The following is a 16,222-nucleotide window of genomic DNA, read 5'->3' on the forward strand; positions in this document are numbered from 1 at the left end:
ACAGATGCGCGCACAATTTTCCTTTGCAGCCAGTCATTCAGCATGTCTGGCTGTTAAGCAGAAGGTTGGTGGTTCGAGCCCACTGAGGGATGGCTGAGGGCAAGGATTCCTGCAATGCAAGGGGTTGGACTAGATGGCATTCAGGGTCCCTTTCCAACTCTAGAATTCTATGCCAGGGCATCTTGCCCATAGAGGCAAGTGGTGCGGGGTGCCAGGGCGCCAGGTTCTGGAGGGAGCCAGGGAAGAGGCAGAGGCTGGACATCAGCTCGCTGCTCTCACCCGCCTCCACCATGCCATGCCAAAGCAGCGCTATACCCGGAACCTCTGCTTGCCGTGGCCACCACGGCATGGGTGCCAGGGAAGAGGCGGAGGCTGGGCGTGGCGCTTCCCAGCATCGGCTCGCCCACCTCGCTGAAGCAGCGCCGCGCCCAGAGCCTCCGCTTCCTCCCCATCGGAGGAGCCACCCTCCAGCCACTGCCCGCCTCCTCCAGCCCCAAAGCTGCCAGGCGCACCATAAAAAGGTCGACAACTCTGGGAAATGGGGGGGGGGCGTCGTCGGAGGGATCCTTGCACCATGGCGCTGGATATACTTAAGACGGACCTGATTCTATGGTTTCATCCTCCCAACACCTACTGGCTCCCATCCAACGCTAGGTTGAGTGTGATGACCAGCCCTGGACTGAACGCACTGTTGCATTTGTGATGCATGTCAGTAATGTTGCACATGCACATACCCCATGATGGGTGCAAGAAATATAAGCAAAGAACCCTGTAAGAATGGAATCCATAAATGTTCACATTACCACATGAAAGCAAGAACTCCCAGCCTTGCAATTTAGTCTAACTTTGTATAAATAGCTTATTTCGTGTTAATGACTCGGTAGTGTGGAGGGGGTCGGGAATGGTCTCCAGTGCAACATGCCACAGCTTTAGTAAATCTTAGGACTTGTTGACATTTGTGGTTTACCCCTGACCAGTTATACTGTGACCCAGCTATTCAAGGGCTACTACAATCATATATACCACTATGTTTATTAAAATAGGATAGTCTAGTGTGAATGTCTGTAAGCCTATTAAGTGACATGTTGAACTCGAGATTAGGAAGCACACTAAGCTATTTTTTAATATATAAAATTAGTTAATTGCACTTAAGTCTTGCTGATAAGCAGGCAGTGCTTGGAAAGGTCATTTAAAAATGGAACTAGTAATGGTTTACCCTATCCAAAAAAGGAACTAGTTCCAGTTTGCCATTTTACAAAACAAACTAGTTCAGTTCAAGCTCATCCAAATGAACTTTTTAGCTGATAGAAAGTTCATTCTCAGCAACCTTTTTCCAGCCTTCAGAATATTATGTGCTGCTGTGCTGAAGTATAGTGTCCAAAACTAAATCAGGGGCCACACACAAGTAATAAGATGTCTTACAAGAAGACTGTTAACAGGTGAAACTTTCCCTATTAAAATTTCTAGTATTTCCCTAGTACAATTTTCAAGTATTTCCATACTAGAAAAGGCTCACCCTGGATAATTTGTGGCAGCCACACAGCTGTTAAAGGCACAAGGCATCATTCACTTCGTTCCTGCCTGTACTTCTTGCTGCAAAGTGCTCCTGTTGGGAGAAAGCAAATTTATTTAGGGAGGATACAGGAATGCCTCACATTCCTCCATATTTTGATGTATAACTTTCTCTAGGGATGTCTATTTTTAAAAATGAAAGCAAAGACTCTGGGCCTCCTGCTTGGAGTCGAGGTGAGGGAATGAATGTGAAGGTGAACTAGAAAGCATACAAAGTTCTACCCCAAATCAACTTAATTCACCTTTAGTTCAATCAGCAATTCTGGGAACTGCTTTCAGGTATAGTTCACAGATTTTAAAATTAGTTCAGCGAACTTTGTTCAACCAAACTAGTTCATTCCAATCACTGAATTCATTGACAACTAAATTATATATGTCCCATTGCATTCAATATGATTTAGAGAGGATTAGTCCATTTCCTGGATTAAGAACTTTCATTTTTTACTGAACTCAGAGATAGGGACCCCCTCCTTTTCTTCCTTCTTTATTTTTATGCTACTTTAATTGTAGTTTTTGATCATTTTTTCCCCTTCCTTGCCTGCCTTCCACACTGACATGTAAAAAGTAGAGTACCCACAGATCATGGAGCAAAGTCTTACTAGTTCATTGGCCACAATTCAGCAAGATGGGTGCAACCTGTCTGAGGAGGAGAGAGGGGTACATCTAGCAGCCCCCTAACTCAAGCAGATGAGCTCTCACTCCTGGGAGAACCAGTTGACTCGTCAAGTGCTTTCTACTCAGAGTAAAACCAGCAAATCAAGGCTACACCCCAGCTCCAATATACAACAATGAGCCATGAAACTAGCAATTACATAGCTAACTGGAAGTTCTGAGGTCCAATATGGTTCCATTTATGTAACCACAGATTCGTCCAAACATGGCATCAAGGTTCTTGGGATAAAAGGCTGCACGAGGTCTCATCTGTAGCTCAGGAGCTGAGAGCCACCAAAGCCAAGCTTTCATATAAGAGATCTCCAGATCATAGGCTGAAGTGATACAAAACATGAAAGACAGGGTCCACTCTGCACACATACACCCTAAAAAGGTAGAAATATTTCAAAATTCTTATATAAACTTCATAGCACACTTGCTGGTCTCCAAAATCAAAAAAAGGCATAATTGAGACATTCTTCAGAGAACAAGGATCTTCTCTGCATTTCCCCCCACCCCACCCCAGTACGCACAAAGAAACTCCTTCCTTACATAAACTCAGCCCTCGTTGTATATTTACAGAAAGCTTGGCTAATTATCAGAAAACCCTTTGTAGTTAGAAGCTCGAGATGCCAACTCTTTTATTTACAGCCCATTTGGGGGGTGGGGGTGGAGCAGAGCCCCTTACGCTGGCATTTTGTGGCAAGCCAGCACCACTTCCTCCCGCAAGCTTTTATCATGGGGAAATCCACCTTGGCCAAAGGGCTCAAATCCCCACAGCCATGAAGCTCACTGGTGATCTTGACCTTGTCAAAATTGTTCAGCCTAACCTCTCTGGATCCATAGCTTGGAGACAGATACTCGCTCCCTAGCAGAGAGATAAATGGCAGTCATGAATGACTGGAAAGGAGGTAGAAAGTGGGTTTTGGCATGAAGGCAGCAGGGTCAAGGAGGATCCTCTTCCAGTTAAACTGGGAGCCTGCCTGGGGAGGAGGAAAAGGGGGGGTGTTATTTTAGTTTCCAGACTGACGTCTGAGAAAGGCAGCACTCCTTGCCAAATCCTTCTGTAGCTCTCTGTTTTAACTGAAGAGGCCTTTGATTACTTCTGGGTAGAAATCTGATGTAGAGTGGTACCTCGGGTTAAGTACTTAATTCGTTCCAGAGGTCCGTTCGTAACCTGAAACTGTTCTTAACCTGAAGCACCACTTTAGCTAATGGGGCCTCCTGCTGCCACCGCACCGCCGGAGCATGATTTCTGTTCTCATCCTGAAGCAAAGTTCTTAACCCGAGGTACTATTTCTGGGTTAGCGGAGTCTGTAACCTGAAGTGTATGTAACCTGAAGTGTATGTAACCCGAGGTACCACTGTAGTTGGCATTTAGAGGCAAACCTATCTTAAGTCATGCTTTCCAACACAATACGCAGACCGAAACACAGCCATTCTTCAGAATTTGCACTGACATCTCCAGGTAGGGCTGTGAAAGGCTCCTGTCTAAAATCTCGGAGAGCTTCTGCACTGATTCGGTATAAGGCAGTCTCTTAACTTTTCTACAAAAACCTGCCCCTTTTGAAATGGACCAGCGCTTACTGCATCTGCCATAGCAAGGGAAGTATTGGAGATCACATTCTGTGGTTGCTCTGTAAAAATGATTCCTTTCCCCATACTCCCCTCTGGAATTGGCTAATGAGTGGCAGAGGCACATTTTAACAACTATTAACGCTAGAACTGGTCTAAGTAAAGAAGCACAGCGCAGAGGAAATTTATGCCAGGCAAATATAATTACCAGATCTATTACAAGCTGGAATGTAGCCACAAAACAGTTCCATATGCGGTTTTTTGTTTGAAATGTTACAAGTTCTGCAGAAAATCTTGCTCACACCTCTCTGCATTTACAACCAACTGTAAGAACCTTACAGCATCCACATTCCCCTAGCCTACCAGATTGATTTCTGAGCTTGATCTTTTTACTGCTGCATATTTCCATCCATTAAATATGTCTTCCAGCTTTGAGAGACCGTGGCTCTCAAGAGACTGTTAGGCTGTTCTGCAGAAGCTTCTGGCTTCTGGCCTGTTGTTTCATACCTTGTGAATTTGGGAGATGTCTGCCAGCATCTTTTGGGACACTGCCTTACTCTCAAGTAAAGGCCTCACCAACTTTCCTTCGCTCTCACCTTTCCTCTCTGGTGTTTTGTTTTGCTTTCTGACAAAACCGTATGTGGGAACATAGGCTTACCTACCAAAATGCCACCTGCAATAAGTATTCCAGAGGAGATGATGAAGCAATGATTCAAAACTCCACCCCCCATCAACAAGCCTACTGTCTTCCAAGCTGAGGAAAGGAAAGGTCTGCTGCCCAACCCCGCAAACCGAGATGCTGAGCAGGGAGGGAGAGGAAAATCAAGAACCCTACTCTGTGCCTATTGACAGATGCCACTGGCTACCAATTGGAGTTTGCGGCTGGTCCTTACTTGAAGGGCCATTCCTACAAGCACATAAGGACTTCCTGCTGGATTGGACCAAACCTACACCTAGAACCATTCACAAAGCCGCCAGATATAAGGTGTCGTTAGTTCAAAAGTTGTCTTATTCCAGAGCCGTAACAATCCCACGGGAAGCAAATGTCCGAGGATGACATACCCCTCTTTGTTGCCTCATCGATTTCTAATCAAAATATGGCTCAATAAACAAGCAGCATTGCACCTCTGCATGAAGCTCTTTCTGCTAGGGTGGGCAATGCCAAAATACAGATGATTGAGGGGAGTCAGAATTTAGTGGCTTTTGTAACTAGCATCTCTTCTACTTTACGGCTCCCTGGGACAAAATGCTCCCTATTTTTTAGGGACAGGGAACACATGGCCTCGGTGCTAGTACATGCCAGCTTATTAAAATAAATCTCTGCATGTGTGCATGTTTATATATGCTGCATATAAATACACACACATATATATACTTTCCATACACTCCAAACTCAGAATATAAAGACACATCTTGTGTTCAGCTCATCAGTAGTCCTCTCCTTTCCCCATCCTTAACCCACTGGTCTTGGTACAAAACACTCAGAGTTGGTTTCACACAAGCCAAACCCTTCTCACTACATGGTGGTCCCCCCTTCTCCACACTCTCTCCTTCAGCTTCGCCAGAAGATCGATACGAAGTACAACCCCAAAACCACAGGTACTGCAGGAGGGCCAAATGCTGTGACTTCCACTCTGGACAAATCTCCCAATCTCAACTCATCCCATTGGTTGAACGGCATAAGAGGGATCACCCAAAGGAGACAAGGTGGTCATCTCAAGGGAGATGACCTTGCACATCAAACCACCAACTTGACTTCCTTCTCTGGTCTCCTTTTCCTTTTTTTGCCAAGTGTCAAAGAGGCAAAACGATAATCTTCTTCTTTTTAAATCCCCCCACACCCTAATATCCCTTGCTGTGCTTCTTGAGTAACTTCAGGCCTTCCTCCGCACACTCTCTTGGGATTTCTGGGGGACGGAGACCCATGTGGCTGTTGGGTTGAAGGCTGCTGTTGCCATGGTTCGCTCTCACTCAACAAACAGGTGCACCTCTGCTGGGTCCATGGTTGCAGGAGCTAATCAAATGCTTCCCTGTGCAATTAAAAGGGAAGGGGAGAGGACAAAGAATCAGAGCTTTGGGCTTTTTTTGTTGTGGTTGCACAGAGGGTCTGTTTCTGCTGCATTTGATTTCCGTTTCATTCTGTTCCAAATGTGGCAAACAGCATGCGTCAGAGGAGAGCAGGGGAGGAGGGGGAGGCAGCCTTTAGCACTTGTCATCTTCTTCCGTATCACTTAGTACGTCGATGCCAGCCCCGCACATCACCCCCTGTGATGCCCCTCTTCTCCTCCTCCGGTAGTGCCCGTTTGGCATCTGCCAGCTGTGCCTTGAGCGAGGGCCTGCTGCAATTGTGTTGGAGCGGCCAAGGCTGGTGGCCACAGCAGCCTCAAAGGTGAGCGTCTCCTCCTCACCACAGTCTGAAGCGTGGGAGTCGTCCTGGAGCATCAGGTAAGGCTCCGAGATATAGCGCTGAGGGGTCGAGAGAAGGCTCTGCTTTCCTTGTGGGGAGCTGGAAGACTCAGTCAAGCAGGTGTTGTTTGTCTCCAGAACCCCAGAAAGCAGAGGAGAGCCACCCTCGCTATCGTCAGGCTGTGGGGAGATGTCTCCACAGTGCTGCATCATAGCAGCATAGGAGATGAGGGGGCGTGGCTTTGGTGGAACCGGAGGGAGCTGGCGGCGGCTTCGCCTTGGCGTGCTGGTGTCAGATAGTGATGGTATGGAACTCTCGCTCAAGGAGCCAGTGCCCTGCAAAGAAGAAGAGAAGGGCCTATGAGGCAAAATACCTTTTTATAATGGTAAAGAGCTTATGAGGGGGTCCAACGCTGCAAGGCCACTTTCCCCAAATCACATCGGCCCACCCTTAAACTGACATCACTGATGACTGGGCATGAAGGCAGGGTTTAATCCTGCATTGGCTGTGCACCCTGTTCCATGTAGGGAACAAATCTGCACAGCCAAGGCAGCAGGATTTAACCCTGCTCATCAACTGGTGTGCAGAGGTTAAAGCTCTTTGCAAAAGCGCTCTTTGAAGGAACTCCATGCCCCTCCTTTAAGTAAGCAGGTGGTTTGTGATGGGGGGGGGGGAGAGAAGAAAACTTCCTTGCCCCCACTCTCTGCCACCCAACCCCTTAAAGAAGAAGCACAGAGCTGCTTCAAAGTGTGCTTTTGCAAAGGGGTTTAAGGCATCGGTATACAGCGTACAAGATTATATTGTTTGGTGTGCTGTCGCTGTTTTTATTTGCTGTGAAGATCTTCCTGGGTCACCATCTTAAGACTGTAGCATAACATAGATAGCACTTCTCTGACATCTCCCAACATCTTTTCCTTTCTTTCGGCATCTTGATACTAAATGCTTGCTCCGTGTTCTGTAATTTTTTTTAGAGTGGGTGGCGCTGTAGTCTAAACCACAGAGCCTAGGGCTTGCCGATCAGAAGGTTGGTGGTTCGAATCCCCGCGACCAAGTGAGCTCCCATTGCTTGGTCCCTGCTCCTGCCAATCTAGCAGTTCGAAAGCACGTCAAAGTGCAAGTAGATAAATAGGTTACCGCTCTGGCAGGAAGATAAACGGTGTTTCCGTGCGCTGCTCTGGTTCGCCAGAAGCGACTTAGTCATGCTGGCCACATGACCTGGAAGCCATACGCTGGCTCCCTCAGCCAGTAGAGCAAGATGAGTGCCACAACCCCAGAGTTGTCCGCAACTGGACCTAACGGTCAGGGGTCCCTTTACCTTTAACCCTAACATTATGATAATGTTCCTGTTTGCAAGCAGTGCCAAACTACCTTTGAATTTGTGAAAGTCTGCAAGATAACCTTTTTGGTCCCTTCCAGCTCTGTAATTCTATGATTCTAAGTGTTGGTTTATACATGCAAATTTATAACTGTATTCCCGAATGGTAGGAATCTGCCACTGTGGATCAAAGGACTGAGTGATCACATCACAGTCATCATCTCAAATACAAAGCTTGTAAGTGAAGTCATTTCACATATTCAAGCATGAATCACGAAGGGATGTGTGGAATGCCAGCTGTTCAGTGTTTTAGCCAGATGTGCCTTCCTCCAGGGTCTGGCATTCCTTTCCTCACCCCACTGTTTGCCCCCTAAATAGTCAGCATCCCATGAGGTTTGGGGTCAGCTCCTTCCCATTTAGATTTCCCCCCTTCCCAAATACTTTTTGTACTTCTGCTGTACATTTTGCTACTTCCTCCTGCTGTTTCTCAGTGTTGCCCCATATGTTGGCATTCCCTGGCCAAGGCTGCAATTGAAACGAGGGATGAGATACTGAGTGATGCACAAGCACATGTGAGCCGGCCCTAAATATTGGGAAGGGAGCAGGTGTGTTTGCTTCATTTCCCTCTTACCTATATTATTTTGCAAGCTTCCCACTCACCTGTCTGTTAGGAGTTTGCGACCTGCCTTCACTTGGAGACCTCGACTGATGTCGTTCTGGAGAGTCACCATCTGCCTGTGGACTCCTTTCTTCTGAGTTGCAGCGGGAAATGTCTGGAGATAGTAGATGCTTGCGTTCCTTGGATCGGCCTCGCTCTCTCCCTCCTGACCGATGCGTGTCAGATCGATGGCCTGCCGAGGACAAAGCCAGGCTTACAAGAAAGTTCCATGAAGGGTCCTCATCGATTTGTATTCAGCCCCAAACCAGTATCTAACAATTGTAGGATGTATTCTTTATCCTTCTGAATAACCTTTGGACCTAGAAACCCTTTTCCTTTTCCTGTTCCTCTGCAGCGTAGCCAAAACATATCCTATTTTTTCAGCCCTTTACTGTTTTATGGTCTCCCCTTCTGTCAGATTAGCAGTATGGAACTCAGTTTCAAATCACAACTCAGTTATGAAGTTCGAGCGCTGACCTTAGCTTAGTTGTTATTCCTCACACTTAGCCTTTTTGTGTGAGGACATAACATGTAGGTGGAATGGAGGTGGGAGAACACTGTGTGTTATCTTGAGCTCCTTAACTGAAAAGCTGAATTATATGCAATACATCAATAAGAGTATTTCTTTTTCATTGTCTAATCCCAGCCATTCAAGGATCCTAAAGTAAACACAAGGCCATCATGGAGCCAATTACAGTGGGTTATGTGGAAAGGCCAGTCAGGGCAAATGAGAGACTCCATCAGGCAAGGCCTTCTTCCACCTGCTTTGTCCCACCTTCTCAATTTGTATTGTATTATTTTATGTACTGTGGCTTGCCATTGTTTTACTGATTATAGTTTAGAAATTATTTCTTGTAACTGTGGAGTGGATTTCTCTTTAACTTTTATATGTTTATATTATTATTTTGTACTATTCTAATAATTGTTGAATGTTACTTTATTTGAGGTAGGCTGCTTATTTTAAAGTTTTGTTTTATTATCACATTCTTGTATTGTATTAGATTGTTATAAGATGTACATTTTTTGTTTTTCAGCTTGTAAACCACCTTGAGTATTGTAAGATAGAAAGACGGTATACAAATAAAAAATGATGAACGATGACTCTGAAAATTCGGTCCAGCTGTCTGTGCCAGAACATGTTGTTTTGGGAAACAAAAATGGGCTAGGGATGCCTCCCAGGCTCTTTTTTTTTAGGGGGGTGCGGGTGGGAGGGATTAAAGTGCACACTACTTGTGCAATTAAAGTGGATTAAAACATCCTAGCAGGGAGAATCCACTTAAAAACACACAGAGATATTTTTTATTTTTTTCGCAGTCTGGAAAGTGTGGGGTGAATGAATGGTTAGTGGGAAGACATGTAAATGCTGTAGAAACAAGTTATGATGAATGAAAGGTGAATGCTTGTTGTCCTAAACCCCCCCTTTTCTTTTTGTGAATGCTCATATAATGTCATAACCAGACAATTTCAGCGCTCCTCTATGCGGACGACGTGGTTCTCTTATCACGAACTAAAGTAGGCCTCAAAAGGCTACTAAGAGAATTCTCAGCCTACTGCAAGAGAGATCAACTGGTGGTTAATCACCAAAAAACCAAAGTCATGGTCTTCGCTAGGAGACACAGACATTACTGATGGGAGATGGACAACCAGCCAATAGAACAGGTCAAAATTTTCAAATACCTTGGAGTAGTTTTCCAGTCAACAGGGGCCTGGGAGGCCCATCATAAATATGCTAGGGGAAAAGCATCTCAAAGCGCCAAAATACTGTCTCGCTTTTACTTTACGAAGGGGGGCAGACATATCCCAGCAGCTCTGGAGGTCTTTCAAGCAAAACCCTTGGCGCAATTACTCTACGGGGCCCAAATCTGGACGGGAAATCATTGCCGCACACTTGAAACGGTCCAGTCTAAATTTTTAAGACAGATTCTAGCCGTTCCACCATGTGCACGAAATGCGGCCCTACGGCTGGAGACTGGCCTCCTCTCCGTCCAAACCCGGACCTGGTTAAGAACATTCAACTATTGGCTTCGCTTAAATTTAAACCCATCCGGACTACTACCTCTAGTAGCACGAGATGCTCATAGAAGTCGGTGGTCCAAAGTAGTGCATCAAAAACTACTTACATGTGGCCTCCAAGCACAGCATCTCCTGAAAATGGGTCTCCCCAAGGCAAAAACCTTTATTGACCAGTGCATGAAGGATATTGAGCAGCAGAATAATCTGGCCTATATTAAGAAATTTAGTGTCTGGTACGCTTATCTGCCCCCCTCCCGCTTTGATTTTCGGGCACCTTATTTGTCTACCTTAACCATTCCAAAACTCAGGCGGGCCAGACTAAATATGTCACCCTCAGCTGTTCTTGCAGGTAGATATCAAAAAATTTCATTCGAGAACCGGCTCTGCCCCTGTGGAGCTGGCTTACGTAGAGACTGTGTCACACGTTCTCTTGTCTTGCTCCCTATATAAAGATCTCAGGGACGAGACCATCACGCCGCTCCTATCTGCCATTCTGGGCCGCTCTTGTGAAGCCAAATTGTTCTCACTCCTGGCCGACCAGAACAGCTCGACAACAGAGAAGGTTGCCAAATTTATTGAGAGAGCAATGAGACTGAGAGCTGCTATCTGAATGACATCAGTGTTGTCACCCGGATTCCTCGCCTAGGATCTTATTATTATTATCTTTACGTTTTATTATTATTATTTTATTACCTCTGCCAAGTTTTAAGTACTGAGATTATTAATTTATCTGCATCTGGCTATTATTATCTTTCTCCGTGCCCTGACCATCCCTCCGAGGTTATATTTATATTTATAATCTTTCAATTTGGCTGGTCTATTCACTTAATCGACCTGGAACAATCTACCAGAGAAAAGGCCGCCGCCCATGGGACAGAGATGAATGGATGAATGATAATCCAGCTTCTACCTAGGGTTTTAATAGGTCATAAGATTTTATGGTAACTATATTCGTAATGTATTTTTGTCGGTGCTTGTCCTTTGATGCTATGGCCTGTCGGCTACGCAAATAAAGTCTATATCTATCTATGTCATAACCAGATCAGGAGAAATACTCATACTCAATGGGGACTAAACACCATGACTAGTCACCATGGGCTCATCCAAACTTATCCCATGCCTAGGGAGAACTTGGTTTTCCGTTTCTCCCACTGCTTCCCACAGAAACCTCAGTCTGCAGAAGAACCAAATGCCATTTGTTCCAATTCTGTGGTGAACTGCGGGTTTCCCCGGGGGAAAAGCAGTGGTACTGAGGAGCCCCGTGTATGTTTTATGCAAGCAGATCAGGATGAACTCTGAGTAACAGGTGACCGGGAGACGCCTAATCCAGTGTCTCTTCAGCGATTGTGGTGGTGTGAGAGATCCCTGCACGGAACTGTTTTGAACCTGTGCAGAAATCAGAGCAGTGATTGTTATGTACTGAAGTTCTCACCCTGGGCCAGCAGGGGGATGCTGTAGATAGTTATGCAAATAAGGGATCGAAAGTGACGTTCAGTGATTGGATAGTTTTAGAAAATTGTTACAGTTACATTGCACTGGAGCTCTATATAAGCAGGCTGGCTGAACCCTTCAGTTCAGTTCTGTCCTGGCCTGTGAATAAACAAGAGCTGTTTGAAGAATCGCTGTGTCATCTGATATGTTCACCCACAACTTAACAGTGATTTTACAGGTCAATCTGATGGGTGCATTTGTACCAGGGTGGATTTGATTGAAATCAAATCGATTTAAATCACGATTTAAATCACTAGTCAGTAAGACTTGATTTAAATCATTTATTTTTTTACAGAAAGACTCATTCTTGCTGGTATAATCTTAATATTTACAACCAGAGGAAGGTTTTGTTTTTGGAACGATAAATTTTCAGAGTAGTTTTTACAGTTATATCAAAAATTACTGATTTGGTTATACTATTAGAAATTGTTTTAGTTAAATCAATTGTTTAAGTTGTTATTAAGGGAATCGTTATTTTTCTCCTTCCAAGAAAGTACAGCAGAAAAAGTTGTCCAAATATAAACAGTCATTTCATAATTATCTGTCTATTTGGACAACTTTTTCTGCTGTACTTTCTTGGAAGGAGAAAAATAACGATTCCCTTAATAACAACTTAAACAATTGATTTAACTAAAACAATAACATTATAGCATATGTATCCATGTTTGTTAACTGATGTGGTTAAACAATTTAAAACAAAAACAAAAACAGAGACTGAGTTTTGGCACACATGAAAAACTTAAAAAAATTCCTTATTTCCTGATGAATAGCCTTTGGACTACAATGTAACTTAAATAGAAAACTATCTTTAGAAAGATTTTTCCCCCAAAAGCATTTTATTTTAAAAATCTGATTAACACCCCCCCCCCGATTTAAATAAAAAAAAATCTGATTTAAATAAAAAAAATATGATTTTTTTTTAAAAAAACATTTTATCATTTTATCATTGATTTTTATCCACCCTGATTACTATGGAGCTGACAAATTTGTATAACTTGCTGTTAAAATGGAACACACAAGATGAAATGGTTAAATCGGCTATGATAAAGTGGGCACAGGATATTGGGCACAACATTATGTTTGAGGACTGGGAAAGGTTGTGGACCATTGGGTTGAACTTCACTGCATGTAATGCTTTGAAGGAAAATGTAATGAAAATGAGATATAGATGGTACATGACCCCAGTTAAACTTGCCAAAATATACCATTTGTCTGACAATAAATGTTGGAAATGTAAAGAAAATGAAGGAACATTATTTCACCTCTGGTGGACTTGTCCTAAAGTGAAGGCTTTCTGGGAAATGATATATCATGAGCTGAAAAAGGTATTTAAGTATACCTTCACTAAGAAACCAGAGGCCTTCCTTTTGGGTATTGTCGGCCAGAAGGTGTTAAGGAAGGACCGAACATTTTTTATGTATGCAACAACGGCAGCAAGGATACTTATCGCTAAGCACTGGAAAACCCAAGATTTACCCACACTGGAAGAATGGCAGATGCAGCTGATAGACTATATGGAACTAGCCGAGATGACTGGCAGAATCCGAGACCTGGGAGAAGAGAAGGTTGAAGAAGACTGGAAGAAATTTAAGGCTTATTTTAAAAAGTATTGTAATTTGGTTGAATGTTAAGAAGGATGCTAGATCACAAATAATTGACCACCACTAAATTAGATGGAATTAGGATGATAAGTAGATCGAGGAAAATATAAACCATTGGGAGAACGATTAGATTATGTTTAAAAGATTGGGATTTAAGAATTTAAATAAGACGATAATTTGCTGGTTAAAACTTCAGACGATGTAAGTGGGAGCGGGAGATGTGAGGGAGTCCAAAGAGGTTTTGAAAATATGCTATGATATATGCTATATTGGTGATTATTTTTGAATTTGTATTTAAAAAAATTTAATAAACATTTATTAAAAAAAAAAAATACTATGGAGCTGACAAATAACTAACTTCACCATAGTCTTCTCCTCAAAGTCCCTTTCCTGATGGAAGTTCCTTAACAGTATTTTTCTAATAGATGTGACAACAGCAGCCCCACCTACTCAACTATCTCCAGACATGCAGTTACTAAAAGCATCCAAAACATGCCAGGCAAAGGACAGCAAGCATGTCTTCTGCCGCTTTTCTTGGCATGTCCTGTTGGTTTGGGGGCTGTTTCACACACAGGTAAGATATGGCTACCAGATTTTTTCCAATGAATCCAGGGACACATTATTATTATTATTATTATTATTATTATTATTATTATTATTATTATTATATTACACGCTTTATTCTCCCTAATTACATCTTTACATCAGCTGTTTTGCTCATAGCTGTCAACTTTTCCCTTTTCTTGCGAGGAATCCTATTCGGAATAAAAAAGGGAAACGTTGACAGCTATGGTTGTGCTGTCTTGAGAAGCCCAGAGGAGGAGAGAAACCTGGGGGGTGGAATTGGAAGCAGAGTTTGAGAATACGACTGTGGGGTGATCACAGAACCACAGATTTGGAAAGGACCGCTGTATGGCTTCTGTATGGCTGTACCAAACTGCAGCTTGCCTGCACCTAGATGCACAGAATGTTGCAGCCCACTTCTTCTCACACAAGAAGCAAGTCTACAACACCCACAATCCTTTGTACAGCAACTAAGGCTCTGCATTCATTTCACGAGCATGTTCCAAATGATTCTTTGCTTGCCAAGCTCTCTTTGGGTTTACTCCAACTTGTCCTGGTCTTAAATTGGCTGTTTGCTGCTGTCTTGTTTCCAAGCCCATTCTCTGCAAAATCTTTCTACTTCAATATAAGCTGAACTCATCAGTTAGGAAAGCTGGGCATGCAAAATTAAAGCTGCATACCTTCAAATTTAAGTCTTCCGAAGGCATAAACTCAAGGAAGATGAGCTATCCCTTTAAATCACAGCCAAAACTTACCCCTGTGTGCTCAGTGGATTAATTGTAGCCAGAACTGAAATGTCTGCACAGTTAACTGCCTGGAGGCGGTTGGAGGATGGATGGCGGCTAATGGATTGAGGTTGAATCCTGACAAGACAGAAGTACTGTTTTGGGGGGACAGAGGGCGGGCTGGTGTGGAGGACTCCCTGGTCCTGAATGGGGTAACTGTGCCCCTGAAGGACCAGGTGCACAGCCTGGGAGTCATTTTGGACTCACAGCTGTCCATGGAGGCGCAGGTCAATTCTGTATCCAGGGCAGCTTTCTACCAGCTCCACCTGGTACGCAGGCTAAGACCCTACCTGCCCGCAGAGTGTCTTGCCAGAGTGGTGCATGCTCTGGTTATCTCCCGCTTGGACAACAGCTATGCGCTCTATGTGGGGCTACCTTTGAAGGTGACCCAGAAACTACAACTAATCCAGAATGCGGCAGCTAGACTGGTGACTGGGGGCGGCCGCCGAGACCACATAACACCGGTCTTGAAAGACCTACATTGGCTATATGTTTCCGAGCACAATTCAAAGTGTTGGTGTTGACCTTTAAAGCGCTAAATGGCCTCGGTCCAGTATACCTGAAGGAGCGTCTCTACCCCCATCATTCTGCCAGACACTGAGGTCTAGCGCGGAGGGCCTTCTGGCGGTTCCCTCATTGCAAGAAGCAAAGCTACAGTGAACCAGGCAGAGGGCCTTCTCAGTAGTGGCGCCCACCCTGTGGAACGCCCTCCTATCAGATGTCAAAGAGATAAACAACTACCTGACATTCAGAAGACATCTTAAGGCAGCCCTGTTCAGGGAGGTTTTTAATGTGTGACATCTTAGTGTATTTTTGGTCTTTGTGGAAGCTGCCCAGAGTGGCTGGGGAAACCCAGCCAGATGCGCGTGGTACTAATAATAAATTATTATTATTATTATTATTATTATTATTATTATTATTATTGAAATGCACATAGATCTGTAACCTAACCTGTACTGGTGACTTGAGTGCAAAGCCAGGTGTGGTTGTTTAGACCCCCTGCCCACCCGGCAACAGAAAGGTGAATATGTATGTGAGACAGGGCCTTTTGGATGGTGGCCCCAAATGGGTGAAACTCCCTCCTTAAATACATATAGATCTGACTTTACTGGCTTTTAAAATGGACCCTGATTTTTTCTTTTAATTCTAGCTGTTTTTCAAAATGTGCTCTATATTGCTTTAGCTGCTGTTGTTTTAATGTCATAATTCTTTTACCATTGTTAGTTGGGGATGATGGTTTTATTAATTTTGGATTACCTATGTATTACTCTTCTGGTGTCAGCTGCCGCAGAGGAGTTTTGCCCTACAAGGTGGTGCATAAATATTGGAAGTAAGTACGTAAATAAAGTTTGGGTGTGTTTTGTGGAGAGAGATAGGGAACAAGCCAAAGCAGGCTGATGCGGCGGATTGTTTCTTGAGGAATTTTCCTCTTGAAAAAAACAAAAAACCAACATTCCCACTTCTTATACTGAGGGGGGAAACCCCTCATTCTATCTCCCTCTCTCCAGCTAAATTGGCTTAGTACGTACACATAACAGAAAAATCCATGTTATGAGAACGCAATATCTTTTTTTTTAGTGAATATTTTTG

At 43.9% G+C, this 16,222-nt stretch overlaps 1 protein-coding gene across 3 annotated transcripts in view; it reads right to left on the bottom strand.

Annotated features, from left to right (window-relative positions):
- Positions 1-4,409: 4,409 nt before the first annotated feature.
- Positions 4,410-16,222, bottom strand: part of CACNA1E (calcium voltage-gated channel subunit alpha1 E) — a 498,615-nt gene continuing 486,802 nt past the window's right edge. For all 3 annotated transcript variants that reach the window (XM_079980995.1, XM_079980994.1, XM_079980996.1), the window contains 2 exons: positions 8,181-8,371; positions 4,410-6,540 (listed from right to left, as the gene is read on the bottom strand). In XM_079980995.1, the coding sequence (XP_079837121.1) occupies positions 6,001-6,540; positions 8,181-8,371 (731 nt within the window). In that variant the 3' untranslated portion in view covers positions 4,410-6,000. The remainder of the gene's footprint in view (positions 6,541-8,180; positions 8,372-16,222) is intronic.

The sequence above is a fragment of the Podarcis cretensis genome, assembly GCF_951804945.1.
Source record: "Podarcis cretensis genome assembly, chromosome: 6".
NCBI classification, from domain to species: domain Eukaryota; kingdom Metazoa; phylum Chordata; class Lepidosauria; order Squamata; family Lacertidae; genus Podarcis; species Podarcis cretensis.